At 34.8% G+C, this 18,461-nt stretch overlaps 1 protein-coding gene across 8 annotated transcripts in view; it reads right to left on the reverse strand.

Moving 5' to 3' along the window:
* The window catches only part of CSPP1 (centrosome and spindle pole associated protein 1), a 226,232-nt gene that overhangs the window by 65,979 nt on the left and 141,792 nt on the right, over positions 1-18,461 (reverse strand). For all 8 annotated transcript variants that reach the window (XM_057531763.1, XM_057531766.1, XM_057531764.1 and 5 more), the window contains 7 exons: positions 16,547-16,645; positions 15,552-15,622; positions 10,002-10,095; positions 8,907-8,964; positions 6,371-6,579; positions 4,080-4,201; positions 3,643-3,721 (listed from right to left, as the gene is read on the reverse strand). In XM_057531763.1, the coding sequence (XP_057387746.1) occupies positions 3,643-3,721; positions 4,080-4,201; positions 6,371-6,579; positions 8,907-8,964; positions 10,002-10,095; positions 15,552-15,622; positions 16,547-16,645 (732 nt within the window). The remainder of the gene's footprint in view (positions 1-3,642; positions 3,722-4,079; positions 4,202-6,370; positions 6,580-8,906; positions 8,965-10,001; positions 10,096-15,551; positions 15,623-16,546; positions 16,646-18,461) is intronic.

Here is an 18,461-nt window from a genome sequence, read left to right on the forward strand (position 1 = left end):
AGCATATCCCTGATTTCAAAACAAGACAAAAACATTACAAGAAAAGAAAACTATAGACCAATATCCCTTATGACCACAGATGAAAAAATCGCCAACAAAATACTAGCAAGCCAAACATATCAGCATATTAAAAGGATTAAATACCATGGCCAAATGGGATTTACTCCTGGGATATAATGATGGTTCAACATATAAAAATTGGTCAGTATAATAGACAATATTAACAGAATGACAGGGGAAAAAAAACAAACGACCATCTCAACTGATAAAGAAAAAGCATTTAACAGAATTTAACAACAACCTTACATGATAAACACACTCAACAAACTAGAATTAGAAGGAAACCACCTCAACATAATAAATACCACATATGAAAAATCCAAAGTGAACATCAGACTCAATGGTGAAAGACTAAAAGCTTTTCCTCTAAGATCAGGAACAAGGCAAAGGTGCCTGCTTTCACCCTTTCTATTCAACATACTACTGGAACTATTAGGCAAGAAAAAAATTTTTTAATCAGCCAAATTGGGCTTCCCTAGTGGCGCAGTGATTAAGAATCCGCCTGCCAATGCAGGGGACACTGGTTCAAGCCCTGGTCCGGGAAGATCCCACATGCTGTGGAGCAGCTAAGCCCGTGCACCACAGCTACTGAGCCTGCGCTCTAGAGCCCAAGAACCACAACTACGGAAGTCCACGTGCCTAGAGCCTGTGCTCCGCAACAAGAGAAGCGACCACAATGAGAAGCCCGCACACCGCAATGAAGAGTAGACCCCGCTCACTGCAACTAGAGGAAGCCCACGTGCGGCAACGAAGACCCAATACAGCCAAAAATAAATAAATAAAATAAATTTATATTTAAAAAAAAGCAGCCGAATTGGAAAGGAAGAGGTAAAATTATCTCTGTTTGCAGATGGTATGATATTATATGCAGAAAACCCTAACAATTCCACACACACACACACACACACACACAACTGTCAGCAAAATGAATTCAGCAAAGTACCAGAATACAAAGTCAACACAAAAAAATCAGTTGAATGTCTATACACAAACAATAAACAATCTGAAAAGGAAATTACAAAAACAGTTCTATTTATAATAGCATCAAAAAAACCCAGACTACTCAGGATTTAACTTAACCAAAGCGGTGAATGACTTGTACAGTGAAAATTACAAAACATTGCTGAAAGAAATTAAAGACATAAACAAATGGAAACACATCTCCTGTTCATGGAATGGAAAACTTAATACTGTTAAAATGTCAAAACTACCCAAAGTGATCTAGAGATTCAATGCAAGCCCTATTAAAATCCCAGTGACCTTTTTTGCAGAAATAGAAAAACCCTTCCCCATATTTATATGGAATCTCAAGGGACCTCAAATAGCTAAAACAATTTTGAAAAAGAACAAGCTAAAGGACTCCCACTTCTTGATTTCAAAACTTACTACAGAGCTGCAGTAATCAAAACAGCATGGCACTGGCATATAGACAGACACATAGACCAACTGCATAGAACAGAAAACCCAGAAATAAAGTCACACATATAAAGTCAAATGATTTTTGACAAGGGTGCCAAGACCATACAATGGGGAAAGGACAGTCTTTTCAACAAATGGTGGTGCTGGGAAAATGATATCCACATGCAAAGAATGAAGTTGGACCCTTATTTAACACTGTACACAAAAGGTAACTCAAAATCACAATCCTCAATGTAAAACCTGATAACTATAAAACTCTTAGAAGAAAACACAGGGCAAAAGCTTCACAACGTTGGATTTGGCAATGATTTCTTAGATATGACACTAAACACAGGCAAGGCAACAAAAGAAAAAATAGACAAACTGCACTTCATGAAAATTTAAAATGTGTGTGCATCTATAGTACTGCTATAGTGTCAATGGTGTAAAAAGATAATACACAGAATGGAAGAAAATATTTGCAAATCATATATCTGATAAGGGATTAATATCCAGAGTATATAGAGAACTCTTAAAACATAACAACAAAAAAAATAAAGTAACCAATTCAAAAATGAGAGAAGGATTTAAAAGACATTCTCCAAAGATAGACAAATGGCCAAAAAGCAGATGAAAAGATGCTCAACATCAGTAATCATAGAGAAATGCAAATCAAGACCACAATGAGATCCACCTAACCTGCCTTAGGATGGCTACTAGCAAAAAAACAGAGACTACTAAGTGTTGGTGAGAATGTGGAGAAGCTGGAACCCTTGTGTACAGTTGGTGGGAATATAAAATGGTACAGCTGCTGTGGAAAACAGTATAGTGGTTCTTCAAAAAATTAAAAATAGAATTACCATATGATCCAGCAATTCCACTTCTGAGTATATACCTAAAAGAACTGAAAGCAGAGTCTCAAAGAGATAGTTGTATACCCATATTCACAGTTGCCCATTCACAATACCTAAAATGTGGAAGCAGCCCAAGTATTCATTGGTGGATGAATGGATAATCAAAATATGGTATATACATACAATCAAATATTATTCAGCCTTATAAAGGAAATTCTGGGAAATAAGATCCTTCAAGCTGTGTGGGGGAAAAAAAAAAAGGAAGGAAGGAAATTTTGACTTAGGTCACAACATGGATGAACCTCAAGAACATTATGGTAAGTTAAAAAAGCCAGACACAAAAGATAAATATTGTATGATTTCACTTTTATGAGGTACCTAAAGTAGTCAAAATCATAGAAACAGAGAGTAGAATATGGGTGCCAGGGGCATAGGGGAGAGGGAATAGTGAATAGGTATAGAGTTTCAGTTTTGCAAGATGAAAAGAGTTCTGGAAATTGATGGTGGTGATGGTTACACAACAATATGAATGTACTTAACATCACTGAACTATACACTAAAAATGCTTAAAAATGATAAATTTTATGTGTATGTTATCTTTACAAAAAAATTGAAAAAAAATTAAGATGGTAATATTAAACCAATCTACAGATTCTATATAATCTCCATGAAAATCTCAACTGCCTTTTGGCAGAAACTGAGCAGCTGATCCTAAAATTCACATTGAAATACAAAGGACCTGGTATAACCAAAACAATCTTGGAAAAGAAAAACAAATTTGAAGAACTCATACTTCTCGATTTCCAAACTTCCACAGAGCTACAATTATCAAGTGATACTAACATAAGGATAGACACATAGAACAATGGAATAGAATAGAGAATCCCAAAAAGAGACCCACACAAATATGCCTGTTTTTGACAAAGGTGCAAAAGCAATTCCCAGGAAAAATAATCGTGTCAACAAATGGTGCTGGGAGCCACTGGACACTCATAAAGCAGAAGAAAAAAAAAAAAAAAAAAGACCTTCAATCGAAATCTAACACCTTACACAAAAGATAATTCAAAATGGATCATGAACTTAAATGTAAAACTATAACTATACACACATGACTTTTCTAATGAAAGAAAGTGAGGTTATTCTTAATTTTTTAAATGTGCTTTCTATGAAACACTGACTTAAAAGCAATGCTTTGAACATACTGGTTATGTAATAATTGGAAATTAAAATAAGTTATATCTGTTCTGAAGAATAAAAGAACGCATTGAATAACACACATTCTATGGAAGACAAATTAATCTTGAAACAAATTATTATTTTAACTACTTACACAATAGGCTGTGCTGGCTGGTGGGTGACAGGAGCTGTAACATAAGCTGCAGGCTGTACTCCCATCATTCCTGAACCATCTTAAAAGAAAACCAACACATTTGTTTCAGAGTACCCACTTAATAACACTTTATCCCTAAAGGAAAAGTCACATACTGAAAATGTTTCCTAAGGAAAAAAATCCACACTTCCTTCTGAGTTAGGAGTTAGCAGAGAATAAGGCAAGAAAACAAAAATATTTCTTAAATCTAGATAAAAAGGAAATAACTATGAATTATAACTGAGTTTTAAAATACAGCATTTATTAAATCAATATATATATAATACTGGAATTAAGTAAAGCTGTGCTTTTTCTCATTTATATATTTTTGCTTGCACAAAAACCAATTTTCCTGATTGAACCACTGGAAAATAATGTTTACTCCACAGATAACTTACAGTAAGCAAGACTAGGATCCAACGTATTCCTGGCCCCATAAAAATAGTACGCATCATCGTAAGGAGTTCGATAGTTGGTAGCCAACGGTGGTAGTAGGGGAGGTGGAGGCAGAGCTGCAATGCTGTATCAAAAGACAATTGGGAAATTCTTCTCATATTCCACTGCAAATTTTTTTTAAATCAAGATATTATTTTCTTACAAAAATCTTACTGAAAATCTAATTGCTGCTTTAGGAAAAGCCACCATCTTGCTTCAATCTCTTATCAAAAATTATAACTCAAAAAGCAAAAAATATAAAATTTCAGAATTTAAGGTACAACACTTATTCAATCAATTAACATCTAATTCGCCACTATCTGCCAGTATTGACCAAACATGGTCTCTGTCCCTCAGGAATAATACAAAAATAAACAGCCATTACAGCAGAGTACAGTAAATGAAACAGTACAAGTAGACACAGGATGCTACAGGAACATGGAGCAGGAGCATTTAAATCACACAGGGAAGAGGAGGAAAGTATAAGGAAGGCTTTCTAGGAAAGGCAATGCTTCAGCCACACTGCTAGAGTGAGTTAGTCACAGAGAAGAAAGATACAACATCAAGAAAAGGCAAAGAGGTACAAAATGAGATTATAAATGGTTCCATTTGACTGGCAGAAAGATGTATTTTTTTAACTCTAAAAACGTATTGCTCTTTCAAAGGAATTAAACTATAATGTGAAAAAGAAACTACTTAAATATCAACAGTAAATTTCTGAGTTAATTTTCAGCATTTCATAAAGTTAAAACTTCTAAAAACCTCTACATCAGCACTTCATTAATGATTAGGAAGTATCTGTGCATTTCCACCAAGGCAATATTTTCCATTAGTTAAAATGTAAAAGGCAAATTCCTTTAGATGAACAGAAAGAAAAAGGAGGCATCCTAGAGTGTTTTCACTTTTGAGTGTATATATTAGGTTCTCCCTTGTATACTTCAAAATAATTGTGAAGAGCTGAGAAGGCATTAAAGTTCTCTTCAGTCATGAATATTTTTCATATTTACTAATCATTCAACGTGTCTAACCTTACTATCCTCACTCCATAGATAAACAAAGCAGTTGAAAAATTACTATAAAAGGGAACTGTCAATATCATTAAATCTTAAATTTTTATAGAGATTAATACAAAATTTAATCCTCACAACATCCCTATAACTGTAGATTAAAAAACATATATATATACACACACATATATAAATATCTGTTAGTATTCTACTTTTTACAAATGAGAAAACTGAAGTTCAATACAAGTGTGGTCTGCCCAAAATCCAGGCAGTGAAGCCAACCATTTTAATCCCTAAATCAATGCTAAAATCATCATACCATGCTTTGTAATTCCAATCCCACCTAGTCCCTTTGAGTCAGGAAGCCATTAGATGAAACAAACAAAACACCTGATAAATACAGTAAACATGGTCCTACAATTTGTTACCAGTAAATAAAAGATAATACCAAGTCCTAAAGGAACGTATAGCCCAGAAAATATCAATGTTAAAAAGGAAAAGCACCTGATTAAATGCAATCCTACAATATCAATGTTAAAAAGGAAAAACACCTGATTAAATGCAATCCTACAATTAATACATTAATAGTAAGCAAAAATAAGAGAAAATCCTACTAAGAGAAGAAAGTATTGACCAGAAAATATCAATGTTAACAGGATTTTCTTTATGTTTAGTCCAGTATAGCACAATGCTTTTTACCTACGGAAATCAAATCTTTACCCTAATACCTAAATACAGGTTTTATAATCTCAACACTTTATTTCAGGTATTTGAGTTGCATAGCCTGTAAGTAATCACAGAGAAAGAGTTGAAGGAAACAGAAACTAAAATAAAGAAATATATATAAAACAGTCACATTAGAAACTTTTTCTGCATTAACTGAAGAAAGTATTCAATGTTTGCCAAGTGGAAATTACAAAATTGAAAATGGCTAGGTTTTATATGTTAAACAGATATTCCAAAATACGACCTAAAACTAAATAATAAATATACTTAGTTATGCATTTTAAAAATACTGAAGCATCTTTAAACAGCAAAAGAATGTTATAAGGATTTCCCTTGTTTTTATAATAACAGAGAAAAGATCAACAATGAAAACAAATTTCAATAGAAATTATTTGACAAAAGGCTTTAACTGCACAAAAATCTCTGAAGGATAACATTACCTGCTTCAGCAAATCCTTCTGAATATACAATATAATGATACCTTACCTAATTCCCAAACACAAAACATTTTAAACAAGCACCTGGGAGGCACCATTTCACCAAGGGTGCTGCTGAGTCCATTGTGCAAATCTTCATTTTGAGATGGGATGGAGTAAACTGATGGGATGGGTGGGACAGATGGGGCAGACAAAGGAGGGAGAGGTGTCTGGAAAGCTACTCTGGGTCTTTCAGGTGGTGTCGTCTCTTCGAAGTGTCTTGGTGTCACACTAAACTGCTTTAGTCTATCAGGCTAAAATAAAGAAAAAAATCTGTTTGTTACATGTAATCATAAATTTAAAGGTGGAAGGGATCTCAAAAGACGCTCTATCCCAGACTGCCAGCAGGCACTTAAGTTAGACATAGAATAACAGAATTTTACAGCTATAAGAGGTTTTGAAGATCCAATTCTTGTTTTATAAAGGAGGTAATTGAGACTCCATGAAAGTACATAAATCACCTAAGGTCTCACCATTCATAAATAATCAAGCAAAGACTAGAGCCAGATATTAATTCTAAATATAAAACTCTATTATACTACAACACTATGCTGCTTTACTACCAATTGCCATCAAAGTATTCTAACATCAAAGTATTCTCTAGATCAGTGTGAGCACAGGTTTTCTGTAAAGAGCCAGCTAGTAAATATATCAGTCTTTGCAGGCCATGTGGTCTCTTCACAACTACTAAAGTAGACAAAAACAATATGTAAGCAAATGAACGAGGGTGTGCTGCAATAAAACTTTACAAAAATAGGCAGCAAGTGGATTTGGCCACAGGCTACAGTTTGCTTGCCCTCGCTCCAGAACATCATTTACATGTCCTTTTCTAAGATGTGCACATCAAAAGTAAACCCAAAAGTAATGGTCTAACTATTATATCTAATATTTTTAGGGGCTTCCCTGGTGGCGCAGTGGTTGAGAATCTGCCTGCCAATGCAGGGGACACGGGTTCGAGCCCTGATCTGGGAAGATCCCACATGCCGCGGAGCAACTGGGCCCGTGAGCCACAACTACTGAGCCTGAGCGTCTGGAGCCTCTGCTCTGCAACAAGAGAGGCCGCGATAGTGAGAGGCCCGCGCACCGCGATGAAGAGTGGCCCCCACTCGCCGCAACTGGAGAAAGCCCTCGCACAGAAACGAAGACCCAACACAGCCAAAAATAAACATAATAAATATCTAATATTTTTATTTATTTATTCTCATAAAGCAACTTGACACTCCAAAGGTTGTTTCATTTAAATATAAATAAGAAGGTCCATCAAACACTAAGGTAACTAAATGCAAAGTTTAACATGTCACCATATTACATTAAAAAGTTCAAGATTTTAAAAGGAAGTTTTTGATTGTCAAAACTATTTCAAAGGTATTTATTGATAGAGGAAAATATATTCAGTTTTGGAATTCATCCTTTTTTCCCAGCATGTTTAATTTCTCAGGAATGATTTCTCAGATTAATCTAAAAGTTTTACTCTATGAGCAGTCAAAAAGCACACTGGGAGTGATGCTGGTGCACTATTAAACTTTTTTAAATGAATAATCCACAGGATATATACTTAGCATAAGAAAAAGTAAGACAAAAGTTGCCTACAGCTGAGTAATTTTAAGTTGCTGTATTCTTTTTAAGAATGAACTTTTTAATGAAATTTTTAATGAAATTAAAGTTTCTTAATCATTAAAGATGAAACAAAAACTTGCCTTAGTAAATAAATTCTACACATCCAACTAAAAAAAAAGTATCCTTTGAGAAGAGTAATAAATTATTACCTTCTCCTTACTCAACTGCAATGATGTGTGTAATTCATTCCAATTATGAAAATTGAAGAATTAAAGTAAAAATAAGGTTATTACCTCTAGATTTACATTAAGTAAAAACTACTAAAATGCTTAAAGCCTAGAATTAAAGATTTCAGTTCCTTTGGAAATTCCTCTAATATAAGAAAAATGGTCATGATACAATGAAGAAAATTATTAACATCCATTGTAAATTAAACTAAAACAGTGCATGGAATAGTGCATGTAAATAAAGTGGAGGGGCTTCCTTGGTGGCACAGTGGTTGAGAATCTGCCTGCTAATGCAGGGGACACGGGTTCGAGCCCTGGTCTGGGAAGATCCCACATGCCGCGGAGCAACTAGGCCCGTGAGCCACAACTACTGAGCCTGCGCGTCTGGAGCCTGTGCTCCGCAACAAGAGAGGCCGCGACAGTGAGAGGCCCACGCACCGCGATGAAGAGTGGCCCCCACTTGCCGCAACTGGAGAAAGCCATCACACAGAAACGAAGACCCAACACAGCCAAAAATTAAAAAAATAAAAATAAAAAAATATATATATAAATAAAGTGGAAAGGACTAATTTACAAGAAACTTTAAAAACGCACACATGAAAAAGGAAAAATTATCTTAGAGAAGTAAACAAGTAAGAGTTAGGACTTAATGTTTTATGAGAACTGAATTTAGTTTATTACTGTTCAAACTGGTCTACTCATACATTTTCCCCAATATGTTCTATCTCCACCTGCCACCACATTTGAGGCTTATTTGACTGAAAAATTAAACATTAAAAGCCGGCAGGAACCCTTACCGATTTCTCAGGGTCTTGTGCTCCAGAAGCTGCAACCCTGAGGTCCAAATCTTTTTCTCTAAACAAAATTAAAGTTTTATATATTAAAAAGTTATAATAAACACTATCATTACTGAAACAACCTTACACACAAAGTCCATGCAATAACATCTCCAAAAACAAATAATTCCTTTAACTGACAATAAAGCCTTAAATAATTCTGAAAACTAAATTTTCCAATTTGGTGCAAAGTAAACTAACATTCACATGTAAACTGCCTTGGAATAAATATCTCTAAACCAGTGCCTGGGATACTTCAAAGTCTAAGGAATTCACACAGAATAAAGTAGAGAAGTAAAACAAAATCTTTACTTAGTGAAACAAATAAAAAACTTTTTTTAAGGTTCATGTATATCTTCAGTTCACAAAAAGGAGGGTAAAAAAATTAAAAATTAATACGATACTCTCCAATAAGAGTTTTTAAGAAAATGATGTTAAAGATGGCTAATATCAGACAGTAGATATTGGCTTCCTCTAAGATAGAGAGAAAAAAAAAACAAAACTAAAAGATGACAGGTCTCAAATTCTCTTAGAACCAAGATATCTATCCCTAATTTTAAACTGAAATTAATATTTCACAGGTATTTCTACATGAAAGATTACAAACTCTGAGACTTGTATACAATATAAATATCTGTAGATCTATCATGATTATTTTTATACAGCACATATACGTGTGCTTACCATTTCATTGTTAAAAGACAAAATACTTTTATATTTGCTACTATATATGGGATAATACAGTGGGCATGTAGATAACATTAAATGCTACCCTAAAATTGAAGAAACTAATGAAAGTATGTACAAGGCCTGTTACAGGATGAACACATAGTCTCCTTTGTTACCTATGATAAAGAAAATGAACACCCTCATGGTATCTGTTTTATTACCCTGGCTGATTTACAATGTGGAGACTGAAATAGAATGATTTACAAATACTGAATCGTATTAGGAAAAATATCCCCTTATTTTACCATGTAATAGTCACCACTATGTCATTTTAAACAAACGCATTTAAATCCAAAACATCTTTTTAAAATGCAAACCTTTCATTACCGTCTCTTGTTCTTCTGTTGTTCAGCCATTTGTTCCAATAGTTCTTGTCTATATTTCTCTTTCCTTCTCTGAATAAGTTCTCGATCTTCACCTCCTAGAAAGTGGTAAGAAAAAAATGCAGTCTTAACTCTTAAGCAACACATGTAACTGGAAAGTCAATTTTTTAATCTCCATTTTTAATTATATCAAAGAGTATAATTACTACATATGCAGCAAATATAGAAGGTAAATCATATGTATCATTACCTATTCAACTAGTTTCATAATTTATGAATAACTACTATGTGTCAAACCCAAGACACATTAATCCTTCCCAAACTTCTACGTTAGTCAAAAACCTTCTTAAATAAGAGAATATTCTAACTCCTATCCCCACTTTCCAAAAATCAGGATAATATCTCCACTAACATCTCCCACAAGCCCCTTAACTTTAACAAGTGTGTTCAAAATGAACATCTCAAAAGCAATTGCTCTTCTTTGTTTTCTGTTACTGACCAAATAATCGAGCCTCAAAACCCCACTGTAACTTTGATGGCTTATGCTTTCTTATTTACTTCATGTGAGGACCCTCTTCTCTATTCTCATGGCCTTCAGCCTTGGATAGGAACTCTCTATATTTTACCTGAATTGCAGCAATAACCTTTTAACTAGTCTCCGGAACTCCTCCCTGCCTCCCTACTCCATACAACCAGCACACGTATGTAAGACTAACTATCTTAAAATACAACACTAATCATGATGACACATTGCTCAAAAAACTTCAATAGTTACCTCAATTCTACAGAAAAAAATATATAAACCTCTCGTTCTGGTATCACTTACGTGAAAATCCAGTCATGCAAGCATCTTGGATCCACAGAAAATTATTATTATTGCATGTTAATCACACAAAATAACCTCTTAATCTAGATATGCAAAATCTGGAACATTACACAAATCACAGGGATATCAAAAATGCAACCAAACCAGAAATTTCTCTACTACCTTAATTGTTAGTCTCCCAACCATCAGTTGGACACACAGCATCTGAGTTTGTCCATTAAGGACAGATGTTAGCAACAGTGAAGCTCCCAAAGGGTAATAACATAAATTACATTAAGGTTAATAATAATGTTTTACAATCAAAGTAGATATATCCATTCTGCTTCTGATCATGATGGAGTTAACAAACAGAAAACTTAGCCTCCCTCCATTAAAAAAATAATAAAAAAATTAGGCAAAATATATGAAATAACTGTTTTTCAGACACTGGACACTGGACAACAGGTAGCACACAACTGTAATACCTGAGAGAAGTTAAATAAATGAGGTGAGCCCTTCAGGCACCCGTTTCTGCCTGCATGCAATCTCCACGGGTACAGGGAGGGAAAAATCCAAACAAAGCTGGGAAATTATGTTAAATTGAGCAGATAAAGATCAAAATTCAGGAAAGCTAAAATGACTAGAAGTTTAGGGCAAAGATTCAAAAAGAAGCGTAAAAAGGGCTTTAGAAATCTGTAAAGGCGTTCCTTCAGACTTTACTGTGTACTAGTCTGTGTATGCAGAGTGAAATTCCATTAGGCTGGGCAAAAAATTACGGAGGACACATAAACTGAATTCTCAGACCTCCTCAAACAAAGTGGAGAGAAATTTAAGCTCCAGCCAGCTAGACTGGAGTTCTCGGTGATCCTCTAAGGGTATTCAGGGAAGAGCCCGAGAAAGGTCACTCTGTAGCAGGAAGGCTGAACAATCTTCCTAGAGCGAAGGCTACTCTAGAAGTCCCAGCTAAGTTTAAATTTAAAATAAGGCCTCTGAAAGACTGGTCCTTAAGTAACAGAAAAACATGACGGTGGTAGGCAAAATTCTAAGACAGATCCTATGTTCCCTGCCTTCTGGCACTGACTCCCTGTATAAACCTTCCCCGAGTGTGGGCAGGACCTTTGACTTGCATCTAGCCAATGAATAAGGCAAAGGTGAAAGGAATCTGCAGATGTATGTAATTAAGGCCCAAATCAATTTTGAATTAATCGAAAGGGAGATTATCTTGGGTGGGTCTGATATAATCAGATAAAAGCCCTCACTGAGTTTAGAGATTCTCCTTGCTGGCATGATAGAATAAGCAGCCTTGGTGAGGAAGCCCATGTGGCAAGAAACAGCCTCCAGGAACTGAGGGCAGTCTCCAGCAGATCCAGTAAGAAATCAGGGCCCTTAGTTATACAGCCACAAGGAAATGAATTTAGTAAAAAATATGAATGGGCTTCTTCCCTCATGAGCCTCCAGATTAAAAACAGCCTGGCTGACACCCTGACGATAGCCTTATGAGATCCTGAGCAAAGGACCCAACAAAATTCATGACCCACAGAAACTCAGATGATGTGTGACGTTTTGAGTCACTAAATTTGTGCTAATCTGTGATGCAATAGAAACCCAATACAGTGATTAGAAAAGTTAATCAATTAAAAGAAAAATCACATAAAACAACAGAGGTGACGTAACAACAAAGATGTTAAAACAGCTATCATAACTATGCCCAAATATTTAAATGAAAATAGTAATATAATGAGGAGGAAATGGAAACTATTATAAAGAACTAAATGGGGAGTCCTACTTCTGCTTAGAAACTAGAAAGCCACAAGAGAACATTGCTCATACCCCACGATGGAAAAAAGCTCAATCATGTACAAAATCAAAACTTTAAAAAAGCCCATCAGAGAGCTGAGGTTACAAGCAACCAGGTAAACTGAATTCCAAAGGGTATAAAAACCAATCCATAGAAAGATGGGACAACCCAAGTGTTTTACCTTTACCAGAGTACAGAGAAATAGGCAGCTACCTTAGAAGTAGATAAAAAGAAAATAACTGAAACGCTAATGAATTCTTTAAGGCTTTCTGTGGATTGGAATGGCAATGCAGAAGGGGAATCTGCACTCACTTGCTGCCCCTACCAGATGCTTATGAGACCGAAGATGGGGCAACGCAAGACACCTAAAAGACACCATTCTGAGGCAAAACAAACAAACAAACCAACAGAAAACCAACACCCACATTCCAGACTCTTCTCTCATATAAAGTAATCTATTGGTTGAAGGGCAGAAAACCTTGGACCCAGCATTCTGCACTCATACAAAGCAAAGGTCTGCTACTGTTAGGGGAAGAGCAGGAAATTCTCACGTATAAGATCCTCCACAGGGCTTCCCTGGTGGCGCAGTGGTTAAGAATCTGCCTGCCAAAGCAAGGGACACAGGTTCGGGCCCTGGCCCAGGAAGATCCCACATGCCGCAGAGCAACTAAGCCCGTGCGCCACAACTACTGAGCCTGCGCTCTAGAGCCCGCGAGCCACAACTACTGAAGCCCACGTGCCACAACTACTGAAGCCTGAGTGCCTAGAGCCCATGCTCCGCAACAAGAGAAGCCACCGCAATGAGAAACCAGCACACCACAACAAAGAGTAGCCCCCGCTCGCTGCAACTAGAGAAAGCCTGCGTGCAGCAACAAAGACCCAACACAGCCAAAAAATAAATACATAAATTCATTAAAAAAAAGAAGATCCTCCACAGGCATAAAGGAGAGTTTGGCTACCACTCTGAGGAGAGGCAGGAACACTGATACTCACTTCAGAGAACCAAATGCACAGGGCCAGCTTTGCTACAGCAATCTACTGCTGAGGAAGGAAAAGTGTGGCAAGAGAGACACCCTCTTCTGTCAGGGGCTGGCAGGTCTTGCTAAAAACTGAGGAAGGTGCAGGAACACTGAGAAAATCTCTCCAGGCCCCACACTAAGAACAAGGTAGTCAGAGAATTTAACACTTCTCTCTAAACAACTGGTAGAAGAACAGTTAAAAGTCATTAAAGATGTACAAGACGTGAACATCACTATCAACCAATAGGCTTAACTGACATTTATAAACCACTACACTCAACAACCACACAATGCGCACTCTTTCAAGCACACATTAAACATTCACCAAGAAAGACTATATTCTGAGTCACTTTTTAAAGTTTTATTAAAAAAATTCAAATTTGAAATAATTGAAATTTACAAATTATTTTCTCAGACCATAAGGGAATTAAACAAGCAGTCAATGACAAAAAGCAGGAAAATCCCCAAGTATTTGGAAATTTTAAAACATACTTCTAAATGACCCATGATTCTGTTAGAAACCCCATAATATATTACTTTGGCTCTCAGCAGTCAACTGTCTTAATTCTTTAAATAAAGCAAAAGGCTCCAAACAAGATCGTTGGGGCAAAATTATAGGAAGACAAATTTCAGCTCAATTGAAATGAGAATATTGCAACAATCAGAGCCAAGTGAAGTTGGAATGTGCTGCCTCTGGAGAGAGTAAGCTCCCTAAAGGGACACACAAATTTGGGCTGGGGGAAAAGATACAACCGCGAGATAAATCACTGAATTAAAAGAGTGTAATAGCCTATTCCAAACATGACTCTATCATCAAACATTAATCTATAATTCCTGATTGCATTAATGATAAATTCATGCCATTCATCTTTAAAATTTCAGGGTAGAGTAATCCATTTATTGATAAAATTATTTGTCAGTAGGTTCTCAACACAGAAAGCCATTTCTCCAATTTTTACCATGTTTAACAAAATACATCATAAGAAGCAAGCCCTTACTCTGACTTACTGATAGGCTAAATTGGTCAATTCTCACTTAAAGACATTACACTAGAATAAAACTCTAGGTGTTACGCCATTTTTCTCATAATAGCCATTTCAAGGAAACAAAAGTCTGAGAATATCATGCAATTATACTTCTCTAAGCCAAAATTTAAATTACTGACTGCTTTTAGGTTGAATGAATCTAAACTATTATCCAATTTCTTCATATACTTCAGTGAAACAAAATTTCAGGCAATTTTTTCTAATAGTTTTACACAAAGAAGAGACCACTTTTCTACTTAAAGTTACATACAGGAAGTATGCTCTCTTCACACTGTTTCTGAAATTAAATGTGACAAGTTAATATAGCAAATCAACATGCTTATCTTAGGCGATGACCTTCATTTCTGACAAAATAAATAGAAAATCTGGATTATAATCATTATTTGAACAAAACACTTTCTCAGAAACTACATGGAAAGAACATGGGAAAGGATGTTTATCAACGGATAAAAAGGTTTAGTTCAGGGGAACTGAACTAAAATGTAAGGCAGTTTTGTGCTAGCTAAAGAAGAAAAAGAATGAAGAAAGAAATTATCACATATAAAATAGGATATAAGAAATAGACAGCCAACACTACGACAAAGTGAAATATGAATTTAAAAGATTTTACTGAAATTAATATTTATTTATCATCAGTAGAAAGTTCATCACTAAATAAAAGTTATTTAGCTTTAAAATTATACACAGAGCTATATAATACACTAAATAATTATAATAGCTATATAATATGCTAAATGTTTAGCATAGTGCCTATCATAAAGTAAGCACTAGAGAAATGTTTTCTATTATTAGTAAGAGTGGTATTAATTACAACACTGAGTTCTCACGAAGACCTCTTATAAAACACTCCACAAAAGTCTAATCAACTGGAGGTTTTTGTACGTACCAAAGAGCATCCCTGCAAAAGGACTACACATCTCTCGATTAGCAGGTATGGATGGTTCATTGTCTCGAGCGCTAAAAACAAAAAACAAAAAGAATTAAAACCCAAATAATTTTTAGGAAACAAAAACAAAAATTCAGGAAACCCTTTTTCATAAGAACAAGTACACATAAATAAATCCTAAAAAAGAAGGATATCTATACCCGCACTTTGAAAAGATCATCTCTAAAAAACTCCTTCCTTGAAAGAAACAAGGAAAAAAAAAATGACAACTCTCTCAAAGAAAATTTAATTAATTAGACTCAAATAGCAAATTCTCTATCTCAAGCATTTTTATGTGTTACTTTTCTTCAAAGAAAACAGACACCTTTCTTGACACATGACAATATTATTTTCATTATGCACTATAAATTCGGAACCATTTATCCTTACGTACAACACAATAAAGCCACCAAAATGATAAAAACTACAGAAAGAGAACATGAATATAAAATGCATATAATTTCCTTTTTTTCAACATGACACAATTATCTATGAGTACTAATTTTACAAAGTAAGCATAAAAGTTATCTACCCAATATGTTGAAAAACAAAGTTTTGAAAAGAAAACTCATATTATAAGAACATTTTCAATTTATTTCAAGTTACGTCATCTCTATAACTCCAAGATATTTTAAATTGATTTTTAGTCCATTAAATTATACACTTATTTCTCCTTTCATTAGTTCAAACAAATATATATGCTTTATAATGATAGGGACTCAGAACACCTTGGCACACTTTATAATCAAAACTTGTACTTCAAAAGAATGCTGTAAAGTTCCATAAATTTTCATTTAACACAATTCTCCCCTCCCCCTTTCTCCCTAATTCCTTTCTCACTAATAAGGAAGGCTGTTAACATACTATACCTTTCTAGTTTTCCAGCAAGCCAGTTTTAGCAGTTGCTGTTTTACAGTACAATGACTGAAGGGCAGAATTTATATTACATACTATACCTTTGATTTCCAGCAGATGAAATTCGTATGTTTGACTGTTCTGTGACATCACCACCATACTCCATAGGAGGCACATTCCCTCGTCTGTTCCCGTACATCCTTAAAAACACATTAGCTTACAGAGTTTGTTCCACATACAGTGGACTTTTCTTATCTCTTTGGTATTTTTACATTTGATGTTGGAAATATTAAAGGGAACCAAGTGTTAAAATGAAGTTTTATTGTAAATACATTCTAAAATTAATTCAAATGACATCTGACTCAAGTATGATCTGCTGGTTAATAAGAGACACTAAGAGTTTAGATTCAATAGTCTTTAAAACAAAGGGAGGTTATTACAAACTATTTCAATATAACTTCTAGAAATTTTTAATATCAAAGCTATGCAAATACTAATAAGACTTTTTTATTATTCACTTATTCAAAGAATACTTAGAATACTTAGAAAGAGTAGTTGAGCACCAACTACATGCCAAGTACTAAATCTAGGTACTGGGTATGTGGACATGGTCCTTGCCCTCATGAAGATAATAGTCAAATTTCAAAATGAGATCATTTTTTAATCAAAATTCATAGATTCTGGGAATTATTTCACTGAATATACAAACCTTTTTAACTTAAAAGTACAGCAGCAGTCTTAACCATTAAATCAAATCAAATGTAGCAAGCCACAACATTTGCTAACACTGTAAATCACATGAAATACTAAATACTAGCAACAGGTGAATACAGAACATTGTAAACATGGGTAGAAAATTAGTTCACTTTATTTACAAGGTCATGAACAACAAAAAGAAAGATTAGAATTTCTTTTATTTTCTTAAGAATGCTTTTCAGAAAATAACTTTTAAATGTTTTTCAATTAATCTTTTTTCCACTTGGCAAACATGGAAAGTTTAACTTCTCATACCAGAGAAACCAACATGACTTTTCACACCAACATTTATCAGCACCCATGAAAATCAGCATTTCATAAGTCATATTTCTTTGCATAGCTGTTGAGTTAACAAACTATATTGTCTCTCATGAGGACCACTAGTAAGAAATATGGTTGTTACAGTATTGTTCAATATTTTAGGTGAATCTGATTATCACGTTAAGAAAAACAGCAATTTTTAGAGGAAAAGGAACTTATCACTCTCCACAGAGCCAGCATATAAAACCCTCTCTTTGTTTCTATCATATATTGTCAATATCACCTGTGGAGAAAAGATTACCCAGAACTGTAACCTTAATAATGTATGACCTGTGGCATGACAGATAAATGGCTTCCATTTTTTATCCATATCTAAAACAGAATCCTCCCCAATCCCTTTCAAAAAAGAATTTCAAACTTATTTCAATTTATCAAAACACAGCTGATTTTATATCTAAAGCCTAAGTGCTCAAATCTCTCTTTTAAACTGACATATCAGTTTAGTGTCATTCCTTATTTCTACCACTTAAAGAACAGGTAAATATAAACTTAAATTCAAATTTGTAATTAACAATGCCAGGCAACCAGATTTATTTATACTGCATCTATATAAATACACACGTGTAGAAAAGAGTAAACAGAGCATGCCTGAGATTGCTTACCCTTAGAAAGCCCTGTTTGCAAGATTGGCCCTTAGCTGGCACCTGAGAACACAGATTTTTGGGAGGAGTCCACCATTCTCAGAACTGATAAGAGTGACCCACTGTGCCTAAACTGTTGGTACAAGCAATAGAGTTTATGCTGAACACCTGCTTTCCTTCAGGGAGTCCAGAATTCTGGCACATGCTAGGAAAGTTTTTTCAGAAAGGGACAGACCTCATAAAAGGAAGAATTTATTTCCTTTCACATAGCAAATCAGATTTGACTGAGGGAGTAAAATAATTGTAAAATAGTTTCACCATCCTACCAACAAAATAAAAGTTAAAGCTATGTTAAATG

The sequence above is a fragment of the Balaenoptera acutorostrata genome, chromosome 17 (genome assembly GCF_949987535.1).
Source record: "Balaenoptera acutorostrata chromosome 17, mBalAcu1.1, whole genome shotgun sequence".
Taxonomy (NCBI): domain Eukaryota; kingdom Metazoa; phylum Chordata; class Mammalia; order Artiodactyla; family Balaenopteridae; genus Balaenoptera; species Balaenoptera acutorostrata.